This window comes from Cornus florida, unplaced genomic scaffold, assembly GCF_030987335.1.
Source record: "Cornus florida cultivar Cherokee Brave unplaced genomic scaffold, ASM3098733v1 CherokeeBrave_3.0.0_Hap2_Chr04, whole genome shotgun sequence".
Taxonomy (NCBI): domain Eukaryota; kingdom Viridiplantae; phylum Streptophyta; class Magnoliopsida; order Cornales; family Cornaceae; genus Cornus; species Cornus florida.
Window position 1 is genome coordinate 72,101,407 of NW_026775574.1, and position 22,324 is coordinate 72,123,730.

General features: G+C 35.0%; 1 protein-coding gene across 1 annotated transcript; it reads left to right on the forward strand.

The window, feature by feature from the left end:
* The first annotated feature begins 2,178 nt into the window (after positions 1–2,178).
* On the forward strand, positions 2,179–18,543 carry LOC132303508 (AT-hook motif nuclear-localized protein 8-like). Its single transcript, XM_059800785.1, has 5 exons — positions 2,179–2,812; positions 2,933–2,985; positions 9,699–9,830; positions 17,517–17,678; positions 17,909–18,543. Exons 1-5 carry the CDS (start codon positions 2,335–2,337, stop codon positions 18,182–18,184), a joined length of 1,101 nt encoding a protein of 366 aa, XP_059656768.1. The 5' UTR covers positions 2,179–2,334; the 3' UTR covers positions 18,185–18,543.
* The last annotated feature ends 3,781 nt before the right edge of the window (positions 18,544–22,324 follow it).

Consider the following 22,324-nt stretch of genomic DNA (forward strand, 5'->3'; position numbering starts at 1 on the left):
TTTTATTATTTTATCTATAAATGATTTGAAACATCCTAATTGAATATCAATTAAACAATTACCTATTTAATTTTAATTGGTAATTTATTTAATGATTTGAAACATCTTGATTGAATTTCAATTAATAAATTTCCTATTTAATTTTAATTGGTAATTTATTTTATTATTTGGTAAATTATTTTATTTGTAAATGATTTGAAAAATCTTGATTGAATTTCAATTAAACAATTACCTATTTAATTTTAATTGGTAATTTATTTAATGATTTGAAATATCTTGACTGAATTTTAATTAAACAATTACCTATTTAATTTTAAATGGTACCAATTTTATTATTTTATCTATTAATGATTTGAAATATCTTGATTGAATATTAATTAAATAATTACCTATTTAATTTTAATTGGTAATTTATTTAATTATTTGGAACATATTGATTGAATTTCAATTAAACAATTTTTTATTTAATTTTAATTGGTAAGATATTTTATTATTCGGTAAATTATTTTATTAAATAATTACCTATTTTATTTTAATACGTAACTTGTTTATTTTAATTGATAACTTATAGGATTTATTTTAATTGCTAACTTATTTTATTATTTGATAAATAATTTTATTATTTTATCTATAAATGATTTGAAAAATCTTGATTAAATTTCAATTAAACAATTAGCTATTGAATTTTAATTGGTAATTTATTTTTTTATTTGGTAAATTATTTTATTAATGACCTATTAGAAACTCTTTTACTTTAATTCATTTTATGTTAACTAATAAATATTTTTTTATTTTAATACTGAAACACTAAAACTCTTTACACTTTTAATAATAATAAAGATATAGATTAAAATGTATTAATGAAAATATTTAAAGATTAAATTCGAGTAATTGTCTGTATCATTTCCTTCCATGAAATTTAGCATAGAACCATGCTATATATATACATCAAAAAAGAAACCAAATAACTGGTCTAAATTCCTTGAATGCATTTAGTTGGGGTTGGACTTCAACAAGTAAAAATAATGTTGCAAGAATGGAATGGAATGGAGATCATTCAGTTTCGTAAGAAAACTAAAGTTGGAATGACCATTTTTTTTTGGCATTACTAAATAATTTTTTCTTTTTATAAAAAAAAATCACAATTCCAAAACAACCATCAGGTTTCAAGACCAAAAACCATCACTTCCACCTTCCATCACGGCCATCGCACCTCCACCATTGCCATTATGTCGCCGCCTTCCACTACCATTATCGTCTTCGACTCTTCATCATCGCCTTTCACTACTACCTTCCATCATTGCCACCTCTATCGCCACTGTCACTGCCTTCCACTGCCACCACCTCGCTGCTGCCATCACCACTACTGTCTTCTACCATCACTGTCATTGTCTTCCACCACCGCCACATACATCATTGCTATCTTCCACCACCACAACCAGTACTTCCACCGTAGCCTTCCACCACCATCTCCGTCTACACCGCTGCTACCTTTTACCAAAAAACACTGTCGTCGCCTTCCACTACCACCACCGTCATTGAATTTTATTTTATTTTATAGAATAATGTTATTTTGTTAGTTTAATTTATTTGTTACTAAAAAAAAAAGTATTTTGACTAATAGAGTTTGAATTTCATTTCATTCTAAGTTTTAAATTGGGCAAACAAAAACACTAGAATGCTGATCATCTATCCAATCCTACACCATTTTATATTTGCAACCAAATAGTAGAATGAAATGACTATTCCATTCTCACTTGCATTCTGTTTCATTCCTACATACCAAACATGTATGAGTAGATTCTTTCAACTTCTTTCTTAATGAAAAAAAAAAACATGTCTCATCTATTCTTCTTTGAATTAAATATCTCTAGTACTAGTACCATGTCCAATGTGTCTTGAGTACAACAAAGGTTGTGATTCAACTGCATGTTTATTTTTTTTAATTACAGTCATTAATTATTATACAACAGGTATCTATCCCCAATTTGTAATGATGATATCATCGCACATTAGGACTCTCAAATATAGAAATTTAGTAAAAATATGTCATTAAAAAAATTATTACATGGTCCACGACATATTTATCAAAATTGCTGGCAATTTGTTTTGAACCTTTTTGCTGGCATATATATATGGGAAAAAAAATCCTTAAAAACCCTAAATTCTAAATCTCTCTTTATAACAATTTTCGGCTCCGCTTTTGGTTCGCAGTTTTTTATTTCACTTTGTACTCTCTCTCACAGTAGTAGGTTTAGAGTAGATAACACTCCCCAAACCAACCTGCATTTCAACAACACCACCCCAAAATCGCCTTCTCTCGGCTTCTCCCAGATGGATTCACGAGAATCACCAGCACCGCCGCCACAACCACCGGGAATGATGGTCCCACAACCACCGCCCCCCAATTCCTACACTCCCAACTTACCCAACAACACTTCGCCGATGATAAGTCCCAATTCAAGTACAATGATCCAAAACCCTCGATTCCCTTTCAATTCCGTCGTCACATCTGCGTCCAACTCGCCGTACGGCGACGGATCGCAGCAGCAGTTGCCCCCGTTGAAGCCTGCCGGGTTCAGCATTGAGCCGGCGAGGAAGAAGAGAGGCCGGCCGAGGAAGTACTCGCCTGATGGTAACATTGCTCTAGGGTTGGCTCCTGCTCCTACTCCTACTACCCAGGCTCCTGTTAATCCTGTTTCTACTGTGGCTCACGGAGATTCTGGCGTTGCCACCCCGTCATCGGATACTCCGGCGAAAAGGAGTAGAGGGAGACCACCTGGGACGGGCAAGAAACAATTGAATGCTTTAGGTGATTCTTCTATATTCTGAAAGAGTTGGTGATTATAAATGTGGTTGTTTGTATTTACTGATGTTTAATTTGTGGTATATATTAGGAAGCATAGTCATTTTTGAGTTCTATTGTGGGCAGGATCATCTGGAGTTGGTTTTACACCGCACGTGATATTGGTTAAAGCTGGCGAGGTAATGCCACTTTCATATAACTATCTCAGAGTTTGTCAAAATTATATATATAAACAATCAAGGAAAATAAATTAAGATCTAGAGTTTACACATATATCATTGTAGGATGTATTTTGAGAAGTACCTATACTTTAGGCCTTTATTGGGTTCAGTTCAAAAAGTGCTCGTCAGCTGGCTCAAGCATGCGGCTGCGTGCCTTGTCTTGATGAACCTCTGCTACAGTTCTCTAAACTGATATTTTATGCTAGGAATTTAAAAGAAGAGAAATATATTCCTAAAATGCTAGAACTTGAGTGATTGAAAGATTCTAAACATTAAGCGGGTCCTTTTAATATCCTAAAGCAACTTAAAAATTGATAAAATGAAATCCCAGCAAGTAGATGATTTTCCAAAATATCCATAGAAGAGTATCCTAGATTAGAACTCCAGTGATTGCTTGAAACTTCAAATAAAAAAAACTAATTTTTGGATATATTATGTGTTATTGGGATTATAAGGGCGATGTGCGCGCACTTGAAGACAAATTGGTACGTGTTCTTGTACTGATAAGTCATCACATAAATTTTGACGTTAAGTGCTTGAAGACAAATATATTACCGAATCAGCATGCTTTTGTATTATGTGTTCATGAATTTCTTTGTTTAGTCTATTTATTGCTATTTGAGGGTCTCTCATTGGCATGTGTGAATTTTTTAACATAATAAATATATTTACTAGTATTTGGTAAATAGTATGATTAAATATACTATTCAAGATCATGCGGGGGAAAAAGAACAACAGAAATTTAGAACATATGGAATTTCATACTAAGCCTTGGACTTCATTACTTACATACTTTGTAATACCAAAGGGATTTTGTACTAAATATATGACTATCTGCATGTCATTAGATTCTCTACCTCTTTTTCATGGACTCTTTAAAAGTAGTGAAGTACCCACCCGTGTCGGACACGTATCCCTTGGACACGTGTATGGGATATGTGTCTGACACTTTTGGTTGGACATGTACTTAAAAAATATATCCAATCATTCAATTACATTATATTATTACTTTAAAATGAGTTAAATGCCTTTATTGAACATTATATTAGATAAAAATATTACTTTACTCTAGAAAATAAAATAAAATAATTAATAAAATGAATATTGAGCCGTGTCCGTGTGTCTTTCTGTTTGGAGATTTGACACGTCTGACGCATGGATACATACCCGTGTTCGACACCCGTACCCGAGTCCATGTAACATAGCTCTTTGCATCCGTGGAACTCTCAATTCTTATACCTTAATGCAACATGGATGAAAATGGGAGAGATTATTTAAAGAATGCACTTTTTTGGATTCCAAAACCTTGGAAAAATTCCGCCTAAGTAGGCTTCCTGTAATTATTAGCTTAACCTATTGGTTTATCAAAACTTGAAGAGGCATTGTTGACAAATAGGGCTAGCCGGCTAGGAGTTTCCATGAATTAGAGGATGGTCTAGATTCATATGCTTCTCATAAGGTGCATGTTATATTAGGTTTTTCTACTTAAATGCAGGTCCCTTTAAATTGTTATTTTTAGACACTCTTACCTGAATACAAACAAAGCAGATATGTGTTTATTCCCTATATTGGTGCCTGCCCTAACATGGGTTATTATAGTCAATTTATTTTCTCTAGAGGGAGGATGGTTTTTTTTTTTATACATATTGGTTGTGATTTTCCTAAGCATCACAGGAAAAGAAGCACTAAAGCTTTCTTTTGTTTTATCTTTCTTTAACCCCTGTTTACCAGAATTGCAATCTTATAATATTGTAATATACGTAGATAACAATTTTTTTAGTGGATATCAAATCATCGAACATCTTGTCCTTGCCATTGTAATTACTGAATCTAGTTAAGTGAGGAAATGAGAGATTTGCAGTGAAGCAGTGGCTGCTATTATTATTGGTGGTTATAAGAAGAGAAAGAAATGGTGAAGTTGCCATTGGGGAGTGGTTAAATTGCATTGTAACTACAGAGATCAGAATTCTGGTGAAGGATTGCACGTATCTTCTTGTTTACAGAGATCAGAATATTGGTGAAGGATGGCATGTATATTCTTGTTGTCTTGATCACTTGATTGAATGAGGAAGTTCTAATTTCTAAACATGGAAAGAAAGCTCTCGTATTTAAAATTTTCCTTTCTCTTCTTCTTTTGGTGGGGCTGTTAAGAGGAAGTGGAAGGTTCAAATTTGATATTTATTTCTTTATTTTCTTTTTTGACAAGTGAAGCTTAAGTTATTGCAAACAGAAGACAATTTTTCCCTGTTTAAGAATGGGATACTTTTTCGAAAGCTAAAAGGGGCAACCCTTTGAAAGCAAAAACGGAACATGATTATGCAACAATATTTTTTGTTGCATTATGGGGGTTTTCTTGTTGTCATGAGGAATTTATAAATATAAAAACTGGAAAATACAACTGATATCTTGCAATTTTTATGGATTTTAGTATTAGTAACATGTTGCACTATCTATTTGATGCCCAAAAGGAGTAATTTATAGATGTCATTCAAGATCGATTGACTTCATTCAAAATGTGTCTAAAATAAATTCTACGTATGTTTGGAAGTGTTCATACAATACAGCCATTGCCCAAGTTTTGGTTTAGCCTTTGCAAGGTGTTGAGAGGGATGTACTGGATTCAAATCTAACATTTATTATTATTCATAAGCCATAGCAAGAACTTATCAAAAAAAAAAAAGCAAGTTGTTTCTCTCATACTTGAACACAAAGTGTTCAAATGACATAAATCTTGAAAATTATTTGAACTATTGTTTGAAATGTTTTAGCTGAGATTGTTGTCCAATCAGTGGAGGTCTTCTTAGTTATCATTCCAAGACACTTCTTTTTGTTATCTTTTTTTATTTTGAATTTGTAAAATATCATAATTATTGCAATAGACTAATAGCAAGGTGCTTTGTACTAATCTATTATTGACATGCATGTATTGTGCACATGATTATTAAGTTAATTTTATATGCAATTATGCGTATATTCACGTGCATATATAAATACCTGTGATTGTATGTGTGTGTTGATTTTCCTAATGCCAGTTGACCCTCCACGTTTGTGTATGTGTATGTATGCATGTAAGTGCATACATACTTATGTATGTACCTTGTGTCTATATATGTATGTTAGCTGTGCAGTGTTGTATTTCAAAGAAATATAACTTAGATTTATAAAACTATTATTTATGTCATAACTGCTGCGGCACAATTCGTAATGTTTCTGTCATAGTATCTGCATTCGTGATCATTCTTGATTTCCAACATGGGTTATTTATTTATTTATTTTTATAAAATAGTGTTGAGAAATCTAAGACTTGTGACGTAATACTCTGATACATCAAAGTGCGCTAAGCCCAAAATAGGTCTAGAGGGGATGAATAAATATTGTCCAGTTTTAACTTACAACAACTGAGTTTTAAAGGCTAACAGTTATATTTATAATGCAACAATATCAGTTATTTAAATATAGAGAGCAAAATTAATTGACCGAACAATCACATAAAATATACTAGATTTAGGTGGAAAATCCCAACTGCGAAAAACCACGGGACCTAGTCAGGAAAATCAGAATCCAGTCATCCACTAAGTGAGAAAGAAGTTTTGAACTGGGTTCCCATATTCACTCTTTGTATCACCTTGTCCCTCTTAACTCAGAATTATGCAAGATCCTCCCAATATCTCAATTGTTGATCTGTTTCGCGATTCACTCCTGATGCTATCTGCTCCACAAGTTGATGGTCAACACTCAGAATAGTAACAACCATCTAATGCTACATGCTAGATGATGAAATAAAATTATGCACGTTATGTGCCTAGATTGTTTCTATAAAAAGGAGATCTCTATGTATTTTCTCAATAATGTGTAGAGATTTCTCTATATCTATATGCGTATGTGATGAGAGCCTAGATGTGTTTATATGATGATTTTAGTTAAATGGAATTAGGGTTTCTTAGTTGTAATTAGAAGCTAAACCTTTTAGAATTCTGATAGAAGAGCCTTTTGAACGCTTTTCTAATATATTTTTTACTTATCAAAAAAAAAAAAGAAAGAAAAGAATTCTGATATAAGAGAGTGTCCAAAATTCTTCATGCACAAATCAATCGATTTAGCTGTAGATTCAACCCTACTGGCGCTGCTTGAACAATCAAGCCCTTGATCAAAACAATTTGGACTTTGACAAAACTTTTGAAATTTTTTGATCTAACATGCATTCAGAAAATATTTTTTATGAATCAAAACGTGTATGTATCCTGCCCGAAATGAGTCATGATAAGAATGCATGCTTGTAAACCCTATTTGGTAAGTTAGTTTTTCAAGTGGCGATTTTACCTTTTTGCCTTTGTATCTTCAAATTCTGATTATGCCTTTCACATAGGTACCACCACTAACTAACTGACTACAATGACTTTTGACAATCTAATCAGAAGCTAAAAATAAAAATACGGAGTCCAACTTTTGTTACGAAATTTGCCTACATAAAGTTCTATTTGTCACATTGCCCCCCTTTGGTAATTTCTTTACAAAAAACACAAAGTTCTATTTGTCAAATTCTCCCCCTTTGGTAATTTCGTTAAAAAAAACATAAAGTTCTATTTCTCACATTCTCCCCCTTTGGTAATTTCATTACAAAACCAAAATAAACTCTGACCATACAACACAATCCATTACTACTTATATTTTTGTTTTTCCAATTTTTATTTTTTAATTTTTTTGTATGATCCTTAAAGAAACTCTTGTCATTTGGTAGTCTGCTTCTTCTAAGTTCTCGCATTCTAGGGGTGTGAAAATTTGGGATGATTCTAGAAGATTTGGCAGGAACACGTAACCATGGGGCAAACAGTTGACTAAGAATTTATGAGAAAATATCCACAAGATGGGGATCTTGAGGTCGATGATTAATGCTAGAAATGCAGTCCTCTAATCAACCTTTATTGATCTCATGATGTCTCAAGGATGCTATATTTCCTTCTCCCTTTCCTCAGTGTTGAGGCTTTCAATGTTGCCAAATTCATACAGTTTTTTTCACCAAGTAAAATACAGGTGTATTCTGTTGCAATTACAGAAAGCTGAGCCATTTTGCTATTCCACATTTTACCAGCGACTTCTGAATAACCCATAAAATAAATTAGATTTCTTATGAAATAAAGTTGATTCAAGCCTTGTAAATGGCACAATAATTGATTTCTCATGATATTTTCTCGAATGATTGAAGTGCATGCTCAAACGGTGATCTTTAAACTAAAGCTCTATGTATCTTCTGATTCAGTCTTGCTGAAATTAGTGATGGAATACGAGGAGAAATTGGACAACAGTTGATCTCAAGACATTAAAAATCTAACCGTTTTCCCAAATGACTTCTTTTACCCTTTTAGGCAGTGAAGGTAGACACAATGTATGTTCCAGTCTAATGTTGTCCATATTTAGTGAATTCTGCACAAGAAGAATGTGACCTTTGATTTATATGGGGCGTTTTATCATATCACTCATTCAAAATGTTTATCTGATTTGATGATTCCAGTTAATCAATATCTGTCACCAAAAAATAAAAGGAAAAAAAGAAAAGAAGAAAAATTGCATATTTCAAATAAATTATGCATATTGTATAGTAAAATGTATTTAATCAAGTAACTTTTCCAATTGATATTGTCAATGGGACTGTCGATTGGTTGATACTATTTTTTCTTTCTTTCTTTCCTTCCTTCCTTTTCCTAGTTTTAGATTGGATTTTTTTTTACCTTGCCCATTGGCTTTTTTTTTTTTTTTTGGATTATACTGAGGTAGCTCGTATAAGAGGGGAGCCAAACCTGTATCTGATATGTTTAGAAGACATGAAGTCCTTATTTTTGGAGGAGAGTAGGGTGATAAATTCAATATGTTAAAAAAATAAGATGACTTCAAAATACTGTTTATCATCAAATGTCTGAATAAAGAGAGCAACTTTCAGAAGTGGAGCATGAAGGGAAGAAGTTTGAGCTTCTTTTACTCCTTCAGGTGTCATGTAAGAGTATATATGGCAGAAGTTTGTACACATATATATATTTATATATATTTGTTTCCTATTTACATTTTATTTGTATGTGAATTTACCTATCCTTTTACCCTTTTTGAAGAGGGAATGATATGTGTGTTGTAGGGGGTGGGGATTGACCTTGGACAATCTAGTGAAGCGTTTTTTGTCAATGAGATACGGGTTTTGGCCTGGGGGAAGTGGTGGTTGAGGAATGCATTTTGTTGAAGTTATAAGATGACCCATATCACTACCATTATCAACGGTTGAGATATAGAGAATATTATTCAAAGAGAGATATTGTTGGGTGATGTTCGTGCTTGCTTTACACGTTTTTGATTAAATACTTAGCAGTGATGGCAGAATTGCTTGATTGGAATTTATATGAAAATAAGAACTGTGCATGGTTTTCCTTATCCATGTTACTATGTAATGCTTTTCATTTAATCTTTTCTCACAATTATTTTGTGAGAACATTATGGTCATTTTTCCCCTACTTAAAGATTTTGCTTTGTTTCCAAATTCTGAGTTTAAAACTTAAATTTTTTTTTTATTTTTTATTTTTTTATTTTTTTGAGGGGTTGGGGGTGGGATAGGAGGGGTTGGGTGTTCAGTGTAGCTTTGTCCAAAATCTAATGTGCCTTTTTTTTTGGGGTGCTATTATGGTTTGCAGGACATAGCGTCGAAGATCATGGCTTTTTCACAACTAGGACCTCGTACTGTCTGTATTCTTTCTGCAAATGGTGCCATCTCCAACGTCACCCTTCGCCAACCAGCAACGTCTGGTGGCAATGTGACATATGAGGTCTGTATGGAATATGTCTACCTTCTATTATCATCATTAGTTCCATTTTATATTTGATTTATGTCTCTAGTAGATATGTATCTGATAGAAATTTGAGAACAAGGTGTCATGCGGCTCTTCTAATTTACCTTTTAAATTTGGGAGAAAATGATCTTTTGCAAAAGCATTATTGTTTTCAGAATTTCTTTTTTCAATTTTTTTTTTCCCCCTGATTGAAGCGATAAGAATTGAACCCCTAATCACACTTCTTTTGGATGTCATGCCAAAACACGCCATCATTGTGTTACAACAGCTTTTGTGATGCTTCTTGTCTTCTTGAACTAATTATAAGATTTTAGATATATTTGCTTTCAAAAATGGAGTGTAAAAAATTCATTTCCCTTTAGCAATCTTCATAGAATGTCCGCATCCTATGGTGTTGGAGTTAAAATGATTCTCATATCTTGATAACAGGTTAAAAAATGCAGTAGTCAGTAGGAGTTGTAATCTGTTCAAACTGATAAGCTTTTGACAAACTTTTTCCTGTATAATCAATAGATTTCATTGGTATCTATGCTAGTCCTCCTACATATTTATGTTGGCTAGTACTACTTTTGTAGATGGAAGTGCAATATGGTGCGAGTGCCAATCAATTTGGCATAAAAATATTGGTGTTGACCCAAACATCAGAGGTTCCATCTTGAAATAAAACTAGTGGAATGAGGGTTCAGGATTTTTATTAAGTAATAACTATAATGTAAAGAGGCCTTCTGTGTTAGCGTGCAGCTAGATATGTTACGTAGCACAGGATCTACTTGAGTTTTGCCTATTCAATTATAGAGATAGTGGAGCTTGTTACTTCTTCTTTTCCAATTAAGTAATGCAAAGTCCAAAGTTCGTTTAAAGCATTTTCTGCCCCTTTGTTTTGTTAGGTCTAGAGGATTGTATCACTTCATAGGAAGGTTCTTCTCCAACATGGAAGTTATGATTGAAGATCGAGCTGAAGTTGCAATAACATAATTCTTCATCTTCCCACAACTACGCAATTTAGGGAGGGCAAGTGATCTAAAAGACCTTAGGTTTTAGATTGGATAATTTAAATGGCTTAGAAGTTCCCTAATTAGTTTAAGAATTTTAAAGTAATCTGAAAGCTATTAGAATTAATTTGGAATTAGCTTGTGTTTAATGAGGACATTTGGAATTAAATTTTATTACTTTGGAATCGAATTTGAAGCTTTTAATTTGATTAAGAAGCTTGAATTTTGGGTTTTGAATTTAAATTGAACATAAGAGGTATCAGTATTTTGGAGGTGATATTGTCAAGGTCAGAATGATTTTGGCAGGGAAGTTGATTTTGTCAAGAGATGTTTCAATTCATTTCCCTCAAGTAGTGATCCATTTTGTTTAATAAAGTTAAGGATCAATCCAAGCGCTCGTATGGATTTAATGGTCAATCCATTTACGGTCAAGGATCAATCCAAAGTGCCCATAGAGTGTTAAGAATCAATGCATTTAAGCAGGACTGACTCAACACAATTTTGAGGCGTCAGGTGAAACTTTTGGGTTTCAACTGAAGTTCGAAAAGTACCCCAAAATTTGAGAAGTTATTGCAAGCAGTCATGTTGGGTTTCTCATATTTTTGGGCTAAGTTTCAAAATTTTGTAAAGAAAGATGTTGCCAGCGATGAAGTTATAGTATTGCCGTTGGCCAGTTGATTTACATTCTTAGTTTAAAATTTTTACCTTCCAACAATTCCACGAATGCAAAACTTCACTTAGAATATGATTTGAGGAATAAACGATTAGAGTTTTGACCAACATATAAAGAACAAGTGGAAGAAGTTCCAAAGGACAAAAGGTAATGATAAGTCAGAAGTTTACTATAATATAGTAAATTGCACGGACCTCCCTGAGGTTTGCCATAATCGATGGAGTTTTTTAAGAGATTACACTAACCTTTTTCGCTATTCACTTCCAACCAACTCCAGTATCTTTGCCCATGAGATATGGATGTATTTTTTAATTGAATAAGACAATTTTCCATGGGTAAAATTGGTATTTTTGAGAAATTTAAATTGTTGATGAAGGAAAAATTGTTGTTGATCGGTGTTAACTGTTGACGGATGGTGGAATATGATACAAAATTTTGTCTTTCAAACAAGAAGGGAGATCTGAGCAATTGTACAAACATCAGGGAGGTCACTGTAATTTACCCATAATAATAAGGAAAGGCTTGAAGAAAGAGATGTACTTGAAATAGAAGACATGTATCTTTTAATTTAAATTAAGAATTGGAAAGATAATTTTTTGTAAATTGAATGTTTTTATAGAACCACATCAATGAATTGGAAAATAGTAAATAATAATTAAAACTATAGTGAGATCAACATGAAATCTGATTGGGCCAATTCTACATAAAGTCCTAGGGAATTATCTAAACTATTTAGTGATTGAGCTGGCACTTTGCCATGTTGCAGATTTGTAGAAAAGTACAAGTTTCTCAATTGGAATTGATTTTTAATCTTCCAAAAGTTATCGAAAAGCTTCTTAATTGATCTCACATAATTCTAAAATTATAGATAGAGTTTTAAGGGTCTTAAAACCATAAGGGAATAAGAATTATAAATATAAGAGAGAAAATTTAGAGAATTTGTTAGGATTAGAACTTCGCGTTGACAAATTTCGTAAAAGTTAGTTTAGTTAGTTTGGTAGTGGTGGTGGTACACATCTCCAAGCGAGATTCAGAATTTGAAGATATATCAAAGGGAAAAAAAGGTAGAATCACTTTTTGAATAATTATCTCACCAACTAGGATTCATAATCATGCTTTCTTATCATGACTCATTTTCAAGCACAATGCATATATGTTTTGAATGCACAATTTTTTTGAAATAAATACATTTGAGCAGGAAATTTGTACAAAAACAGTAAGCCTTGCATGATGTGTCAATTGACAGATCGAAGTAGTAAGGGTTTAGTTCTTGAAACTTCTCAAAATAAGAATTTTAAAGGTTTAGTTTTCATTTTAAATTAATGCTCTGTTTGGTAGGATGGAAGAAATTTGGATGGAAGGGAGAGAAGAAAAGATAAATGAAACATCCCTAGAGAAGAGATTGTGTCCTTCCCTCTTTTTGTCTGGTTGGATGAAAGAGGAGAGAATAGGACAATACCTTATTTTGTTTGTTAGGAGAGAAGAAAAGGGAAAGTGTCCTTAATTATAAGTAGAGTTTTGTAATTTAAAAACATTTATAATAGCCTTGCCTTTCTTCCTTCGTATCTTCCGCCTATATTTGAAGGGATAAAAATTTGTGAAGGAGGAAGGATGACTCATCCATTCTCTTTTCTCTTCTCTCCTTTCCTCCTCTCTACCAAACGATTGAAGTTTGTCTCTTCCTTCCTATCTTCTATCCACCCCTCTTCCTTCCTTCCTATCAAACGAAGCATAAGAAACCCTAATTCCTTTGGATTCAAAGCCCTGTATAAGAAGAACACCTCTATGCTTTCATAACATATATACATATAGATAGAGAGATATTGAGGCACCTCATAAAGAGAGCATATAAAGAGACCATATATTTTTTAGAGAGCATCTTTTTCTTTTCAGTGTCAGCATGTTGCATTAGATAATTAGTTATTATTTAGACTGTTGATCATCATAATTTTCATGCTGCGTGGAGAATTCAACACCAAAGTGTCTCTACACAACTAACACAACTTGTGATGACCAGCTGAGGATATTGAAGTAGTTGAGGAAAAGCAGATTACATGAGTAGCAGAATCTGTTCCCAATCAGTTCTAAGTTGTCAACTTCGATAAGAAAATTGTTTTTCAAGCTGATTTTGTTTTCAATTCCTATTCAAACACTAAGAGACATCCTTTAATGTTTTTACACGACTTCTTTAGTAATTTGAAGGACTCTAATTATAATTATTTAGCTTTGATAAATTTTATTAAAAAGAGCTATTATCGAGCATTTTATGAGTTTTTGAAAGAAACAAGTTGATATTTTTCTTAGTTTTGATTCTTTGATTTGAGCACACATTCACGTTGAGTTTTTAGTGTTGTTCGCTTTTCTCATCATCGGTATTATGAATGTTGCTATGTATTAGAGAAACATGTTTCATTTTGTATGGAAGAAAAAATGCAATTGATCACTAAGAGAAACTGATCATCGCGAGGTAATTGCTTTAGAGTGGATTAGTGTTGCTGGTGGTTTTTAAGGCACTGGAGTTGGAGAACACCGAGCATCTGAAGTAAATCAATAGCAGGTCATTCCAAAGGCACTGGAATTGGCAGCCTGTGGAGAGTAGCTCCGTGGTTTTTTTTGGGTGAAGTTTTTCATGTAAAAGATCCTGTTCTTTCCTTTACTTGCTTTCCTTAATTGTTTGTTTGTGATTGGTCTGGATCTAAATTATTTGTGATTGATCTTGTTCTATAATTTTTTACAAAGAAATGGCGGTAGTGGTGGATGGCGGTGACAATGATGGTGGAGGTGAAGGCGGCAGTGGTGTAGGTGGTGGTGTTGGAAGGCGGCGGTGGAGGAAGCCACTGGTGGTGGTGGAAGGCGGTGGCGATAGTTGAAGGCGGTGCAGGTGGCGGTGGTGGAAGACGATGGTGGCGGCGATGGTGGTTTGTGGTGGCTATAGTGGTGGTGGAAGGCAGTGGCCAAACGCAATATTAATGACTTCTACTTAGCTCTTCTGTTAGTAGGATAGTCTTGTTACGCAACTCATGTAGCATAGGGCAAATATGATTTTCCTGTATAGAAATTTCCTATAAAGTTGAAAAAATAGGGTAAGCACATTTTTTAGTTGAAAAAAAAAAATCAAATTGGTTTTTACGTGAAAGCTGTTTACCGCCCCCTTTTGATATAGTTGTTAAAATGCGTGTATACATGTTTGTATACATGTGCATTGGGAAGAAGAAACAAGCAAAACAAACGGACCATTTTTTCTTGAACTTGTAAGCGACATTAAAATGTATTACACTGCGTAGTGTTGGGCATCTTACTAATGATGGTTTTTTGGAGTCTTAAAATGGTCTTGATTGAAATGTAAATATAGTTTCAGAATTCAGTGGAGCCTCATTATATCATAGTAAAGGTTTATTGATTGAAAAAAATGGGACGTGTGCAAGATGTTTGAAAATTTCGAGTTGTTGGTGCTAGTGAAGGTATTTATGAGCGAGAGGATGGCTGTGAAGGACATGAATATAGCTAACTTTGCAACATGGTCCAGGTTGGTTTTCATGTGGTTATTACAAGTTAGGTATCTGTAAAAAAATGGAATTTTTGTCGAGCATGCATTCAGAAATTTCTGTCTGGAGGGATGGAGTAGGTACATTCCTAACTTTTGTTCATATTTACATCGTGTTCTTACTGGTTGGATTCATTAAATTACGAGGATGCCATTACACCTTTTAATATTAGGTCCATTTGGGCAACAACCACCTTTTATAGGAAAATCAGAGGAATGGTTCCATGTATGGTGACGTGACCATTGCTTAGATAGGGAATACATATGCTGATTGGAATCCTAAATTTGAGCTTTGGGCCTCATTCCAATCATGAAGCCATTTTATTTCAATGAAGTTTGTCTAGTTATAATTTTCTATATCTAAAAGTAGGAAATATTTATATTTACAATAGTAATGCTGATTCACAGTAGTTGCTTGTTTTGATTGAGCTTGTTTCTGGCTTTATTTGGTGTTGGTTGGGTTATGCTGTTTTCTAGGGAAAGTATGATTGGAGCTTTGGAGAGGATCTACAATGGGGAGGCAAGCCTGAGATGCTTGGAGGGTTGTTCCTCCTTGCTTGTGGTGGGGTCATTGGTGTCAGAGAAATATGAGATCTTTTGAAGGGGAGGAGACTTCTATATGGGCACTCAGATTCTCTATTCTTATTTATTTTATTTTATTTTGGGTTAATTGTTGAAATTGTAATTCTGGGAGGATATGATGGTTTTTGTGGATTGTGGCGACCTTGTAGGCGGGTGTGTGTGAGCATGTGTAGTTGGCACCAATAGGTTACCACACTGGGCGAGCTACAGGTGCACAATCCCACATTGCCTGGGTATGGATGGGGCAAGTTCTATATGTAGATTTAACACTTTTCTATGACATAACGCTTTTTAAAGTCGTGAACCCCCCAGAACTCCAGAGTTAAGCGTGCTTAACCTGGAGTAGTACCAGGATGGGTGACCCCTGGAAAGTTACTGGTCCGGGGGAGCCAAAAGCGGATAATATTGTGTCTGGATAGGGTGATGGTTGTTACAAGTGGTATCAGAGCCTAACCCAACTAGAAGTGTGGCCAACGAGGATGTTGGGCCCTAAAAGGGGGGTGATTGTGGCGACCTTGTGGGCGGGTGTGTGTGAGCGTGTGCAGGTGGCACCAGTAGGCTACTACACTAGACGAGTTACAGGTGCACAATCCCATATTGCCTGGGTGTGGATGGATTAGTGCTATATGTAGATTCAACACCTTTCTATGACACAACACGTTTTAAAGCCGTTATGGCCGTGAACCCTCCAGAATTCCAGAGTTAAGCGTGCTTAACTTGAAGTAGTATCAGGATGGGTGAATTCTTGGGAAGTCTCTGGTTCGGGGGAGCCAAAAGCGGACAATATTGTGTCTGGGTAGGGTGAGGGTTGTTACATGCATAGCTTGAGGGTATAGCTTTGTTTGCCTTTTGAGCTTTGTATATGTGATATGATCTCCTTTTGAGCACTTTTTAGACAATCGTTTCTTATCCCCCCACCCAAAAAAAAAAAAAAGGAAAAAGGAAAAAAGAAAAGAAAAGGGTAATACTAGTTCACAATATTATGGCCAGAACAATTTTTGCAACCTTCGTGACTAATGAGTTATTTGAGTCATGATTGTTGAAACTTGCTCATAACAGATTGGTTCAGGTGGAACCTCTGCTGGTATTCTAAACATAATCTTCAACTGAATCATGAAACTATATTCGAGTGGAAACTTTGGAGTTATACTCAAATATAACAAGTGTGCAGTGTACTAGCAAACAATAGAGAACTCTCCATGAGTTTCTTTATGTAAGTTCAAAAGGGAAGGTTCCCTATACCCAATTGATGTGGGATGGTCTCGAAGAATGTGGCGATTAGATGAGCTCAATAGAGGATTAATTGTAAACTAGAAGGCTTTCGCTTCTTCGCTGGCTTTCTGATTTATACCATAAACCTAAGAAATATAATCAAGTCAAACTAACTGGATTTGTGTCCTTTCTACCCTCGCTCTACTTGGCATGCTCTATCCCACTTCAAAGGAGAAGTATTCTCTGTTAGTCCTCTATCTTTTGTATTTTAATCACACCTAATATCCCTCTGGAAATTTGGGCTGCACCATATTTTGCCAATAGCTTCTTGTAAGTTATATCTTATGAGTTTATGTGTGACATGTGTCAAGCTGTTAGCCCTCTATCTTTTGTATTTTAATCACACCCAATTTCCCTCTGGAAAATTGGGCTGCACCTTATTTTGCCAATAGCTTCTTGTAAGTTATATCTTACGAGTTTATGTGTGACATGTGTCAAGCTGCAATCCCATGCTGAGTAATGAAGTGGTCGTCTTGCCTTGTGTTAATGTGAAATTTATTGCAACAATGTCATGAAGTGGATTTGTCTAATATTTCTCTTATCATATATGAATCTTCTTTCCCTTTGGATTATGCATAATGGTGACATCTTCTTTGTAGGGTCGATACGAGATCATCTCTTTATCAGGTTCCTACTTGCTGACTGAAAGTAATGGTAATCGCAGCAGAACAGGTGGTCTGAGTGTGTCCTTGGCAGGGTCAGATGGTCGAGTTTTGGGTGGTGGAGTTGCAGGAATGCTAACAGCAGCATCACCAGTACAGGTCTTTGTTATGCTGATATTTGCCTCTCTTCCTCTTGGTTTGTGTGTTAGGACATTCATTGTCAAATTAGAAACTAAATATAAGTATGCACATTTAAGAAACAAATGTAAGTGGATTTTTCAAGTCACTAAATGTGTCTAAACAAGTTTCCATCATTTCTGGTCTTGTTAGGGATATATTGTATATCTTCTTTGTATTTTAATTCTGAACCATGTTTTATGTTTTACTAGGTTATTGTCGGTAGCTTCATTGCGGATGGAAAAAAACCAAAATCGGCGCTTTCTTCTGCATCACCACCCAATATGCTGAATTACGGTACACCAGTGGCAGCAGCTAGTCCTCCCTCCCAAGGGGCCTCAAGTGAGTCATCTGATGATAGCGGTAGCAGTCCCCTTAACCAGGGGGTGTCGGGGCTCTTCAATAATGCTAGCCAACCCATTCACAATATGCCCATGTATTCAAACATGGGCTGGGCAAACTCAACAGTGAAGATGCTTCCTAATTGACGGTACATTTGTTTAGATTATTGGCTTAGTTGATGCTTCGTGTGGAGTCTCAGGTTGATTGCAAAGCTAACATGCAATTTCACAGCTCCTTGTTTCTCTTGAAGACCCCAGTCCCCTTAGCATTTTCATCGAGTAGGTTCACTTGTTCACTCCCTTATGTCTAAACATGGCTAATTTGTTGAAAGTAGAGGGCATGCTTTCTTCCCCAATGCCTATTTCTTAGGATCTTTTGGTTTATATAATGCTTGGGCGTTTTCTTTTTCCTGTTACGAGACCTGACATTACTTGTAAACTTGCTTTAGGAATTATGAACTGTATTGAAGCCTTAAGTAGATTGGAGGAGTGGATTTTCGTTACAATTAGTCTCTCTTGTTTTAAACCAAATCTATACTGAACTTTACTTTCACCTTGCCCTTCTTGACCTTTGAGTAGCATATCCTGCTTGCAAAGCAAGTTCTGTTCGGTGCAGATTTAAACGAAAACTGGCACGCCATTTTAATGCTTCAAGAACCGGTAAGTTACCCGGGTTAAGACATTATGTGAAACATACTTGCAGAGTGATGTGCACACTATTGAATCTTTAAGTAGTCTTTCATTTGAGGAACTAAGAGAGGTCTTGGCTTTCTAAAGAGCATGATTTTTGTAGGTTATGATATTAGCTTACAGGTTAAAGACTATTACAGACCTATGGCTTGTGTTTGTGAGTTTATATCCACATTAATATTTAGAAAAGAAATTCACAGTTTGTGGTGGGACAACTTTGGACAGAAATGGCTACTCAAGGAAAACAAAGACGGCATCGCCGGAAGTTGTGAGAGGTCATTCTTAACCTGAGAAATGGCTACTCTGTCGTCCCTTCATTTAAACAATGGAAAAAATTGTGAGCACTTGAATTTGGATCCTCTCTTGTGCTGTTTTAATCTCGTGTTTGTCCTGTGCTTTTACGTCGCTAACACAATCTTTACAAATCATGTTACATTGTTGTTTTATGATGTTGCATTTCGTGATGTAACAGTTTGCATTACGATGTAATGTGTTGCATTATTGATACAGAATGAGTGCACCAGATCTCCTACAATGGATTTCTTCCAAGCGTGTAGGGGATCCGGTTCAGCACACCTAAAAAGTTGTTGGATTTATATCTGGATTTCAATTTATACTGAGAGCGACCTTGTGACAAAATTTCAAAAGAAAAACTCATTTATGGACAACAATAACAAGAACACAACAATCACAACACAAACACTAGCGACAACAACAATAATAAGAGACCAATTATAATACGAATGAAATTTGAAACTCATCAATTAGTACAATATTTTTCAGTAAGTACTCTATGACAAATCACATGTCAGAGCAATGTAATGGTGTTTAGGAGTTGACCTAACAAGATAGTACTACATTTGATTGGTGCTTGAAGAATGCCTCATGGAACCTTCATCATTCCTCATAACAAATGTTTCATTAATTTCTTTTTCATTTTTAAAAATTTGTTCACTTTAGACTCGTAACTGAATTGATATTAGAATTTAGAAGCCACTAATAAATATATACAGTTGAACTATTTATTATTATTATTATTTTTTTATTATAGGTGTCGGGTCTCTTAAAACACCTTATATAATTCATCAGCGGAGCATATTCAGTTAATTCTCTCTCTTTCCCTCCCCCAACCCTAAATAATAGAGTTAAACATCACATGTTCTTAAAAACAGTTCTTTGGAACGGAACTCTCATTAATAAATACATATAGGTCCCTCTTATTTATGTATGTATGCATAATCTTCCATACATAAATCAAATATATGAAACTTACGTCATGATTCAAGTTTCATTTCCTGTTAATAAAACAAAGTACTTTCACCAATGTTATTTTATTTATTTATTTATAAAATGATAAAGAGAGAACATCTCGATAGTCTAATAGATTAATATTTCCATAAACTTTGGAGTAATATCTAACACTTACACCAAAGGGCCTTTGGCTCAATGGTATAACCTTCCTATCTTCAAAGAAGAAAGGAGGGGTTCGAGCCCTCGCGTGGGTAAAAAAAATGTGTGTGTTCGCTTTATCCGGTACCCATTTGTCCCGGTAATTTTTTATTTTTATTTTTTTCTTAAGAAGAAGTTCACATATCCATTGCGTGAACCTTCCATATTCAATTGAAAATATACTATTAAGTTAAAAAAACAATAATATTATTATTGAGAGATTAAAAACTAACAAGCAGTAATATGACCTTTTGAAATATATATATATATATATATATATATATATATATATATATATGGAATAATTCTATAAAAATGGGTTATGGTCGTCAAATGCGAAATTGATGGACTCAAATATTCTATTTCCAAAACATTGGAATTTGTTTTGATTACAAAACTACTCCTCAACTGTCTTGGGAAATAATCATATTACCCTTTCAACAACTTTACTAATTAACCGAACCCGGATCATCGGAAAAGCCACCCTGTTCGCCGGCAGCGTCTTCATCGTCGATCGAATCTCCCGTCACTATCTCCGCCGCCCAATCGCAGCCCTTAATACATCACCAACACAACACCTTCCTCGTCGAAAGACACCGCGGCCAAATTATCCTCTTCACCAATTATAGACTCATTATGCCAGCAGTGGCCAGCGTAGAGAGAGAAAGTTAGAGAGAGAGTTTGTGTGTGAGAACGCCATGGCAGGAGGAGATCAGAAGCCTAAACCTCACGCGGTGTGCATGCCGAACCCAACACAGGGTCACCGGATACAATGCTCGTCGACGGTGGATTTCTTATAATGCTCGTCGGAATGGACCGAAGCTCACCGGAGCGGGGTTTTTATTTCACCGGATACAATGGTTGGAATGAAGCTATGCCGAAAACAATGGAAGCTACTGGGTCTGTGACGATACCCGGACTGAGTATGGTTCGTCGACACTTGGAGCTCGTCGGTGCTTCGCCGCCGCTTGGGAACTCACATGTGTGGAATGGGAACTCACGTGTGTGCTTTGTCGCCGGTTCAATCCGAGAGTCGAGCTTAATCGGAGGGTTGCCGGGGAGGTGGAGGACGCCCTCGACGAAGCAGCCATTTTTGCCGAGGACTGCTAGGGCAAATCGGCGGCGTTGGAAGTCATAGAAGATCCGCGCGTTGTTGTGCGAGATGAACATGCCGTCGCCGAGGGTGGAGATGTTCGCGAAGCCCGCTCAGTCCTCTCTCTCCACTGTCTTCGCACTCTCGATCTGTCTCAAAACTACCTCACCGGTTCAATCCCGATTCAGCTCAACTTCTGGACCGGCTTAACTATCTCCGGCTCAACAATAAAAGGGGCAATTTGGGAATAAAAATACAATGTATAGTGATTTTCCATGATTTTGGCAATTAACTCCATTAATCCATTTTTTTGGAAAGAGAATATTTGACTCCATCAATTTAACATTTGACCACCATAATCCCATTTTTATGAAATTATCTCTCTCTATATCTATATATTCTTATTTATGTGATAATAAATAATTGATTAATGATACTATTTATGTGGTATCATTGGTGCACTGGATTGTACTTACGGTATGAAACACTAACTTATTTATGTGATGATAAATAATTGATTAATGATACTATTTATGTGGTATCATTGGGGCACTGGATTGTATTTTCGGTGTGAAACACTGATTTTTTTTTAAAATTTATTTATAGGATACGTATTGACTCTACAACACACACCATTTAAATTAGGATTGCGATTCCAAAGTGAGATACTTACCTTCCAAATTTTTGTCGAATTACGATTCAAAAACGACATTTCAAAAATTTATTTTCCAAATTTCTGCCGACGCTCTACGCGGTGAAGCAGACGTGTCAAACACAATTAGGAATGAAATTAGAAGCACTCTCAATTCTTCTAATCGCAATGACTAATAATGTTATACCGACATTTGTCGGTATTACCAAATTCAATCTACACACGTGTATATCTATTTGCTATATCGACAGTCACCGTCACCGACATGCATCGTCAGGCCTCTTTATGTGTAAAGCCTGTGGTATCCATACAATTGACGAACGCTTCTTAGTACAAGTAGTATAATGTTATTTATTCAACATAACTGTCATAACTACTATATATATATATATATATATATATA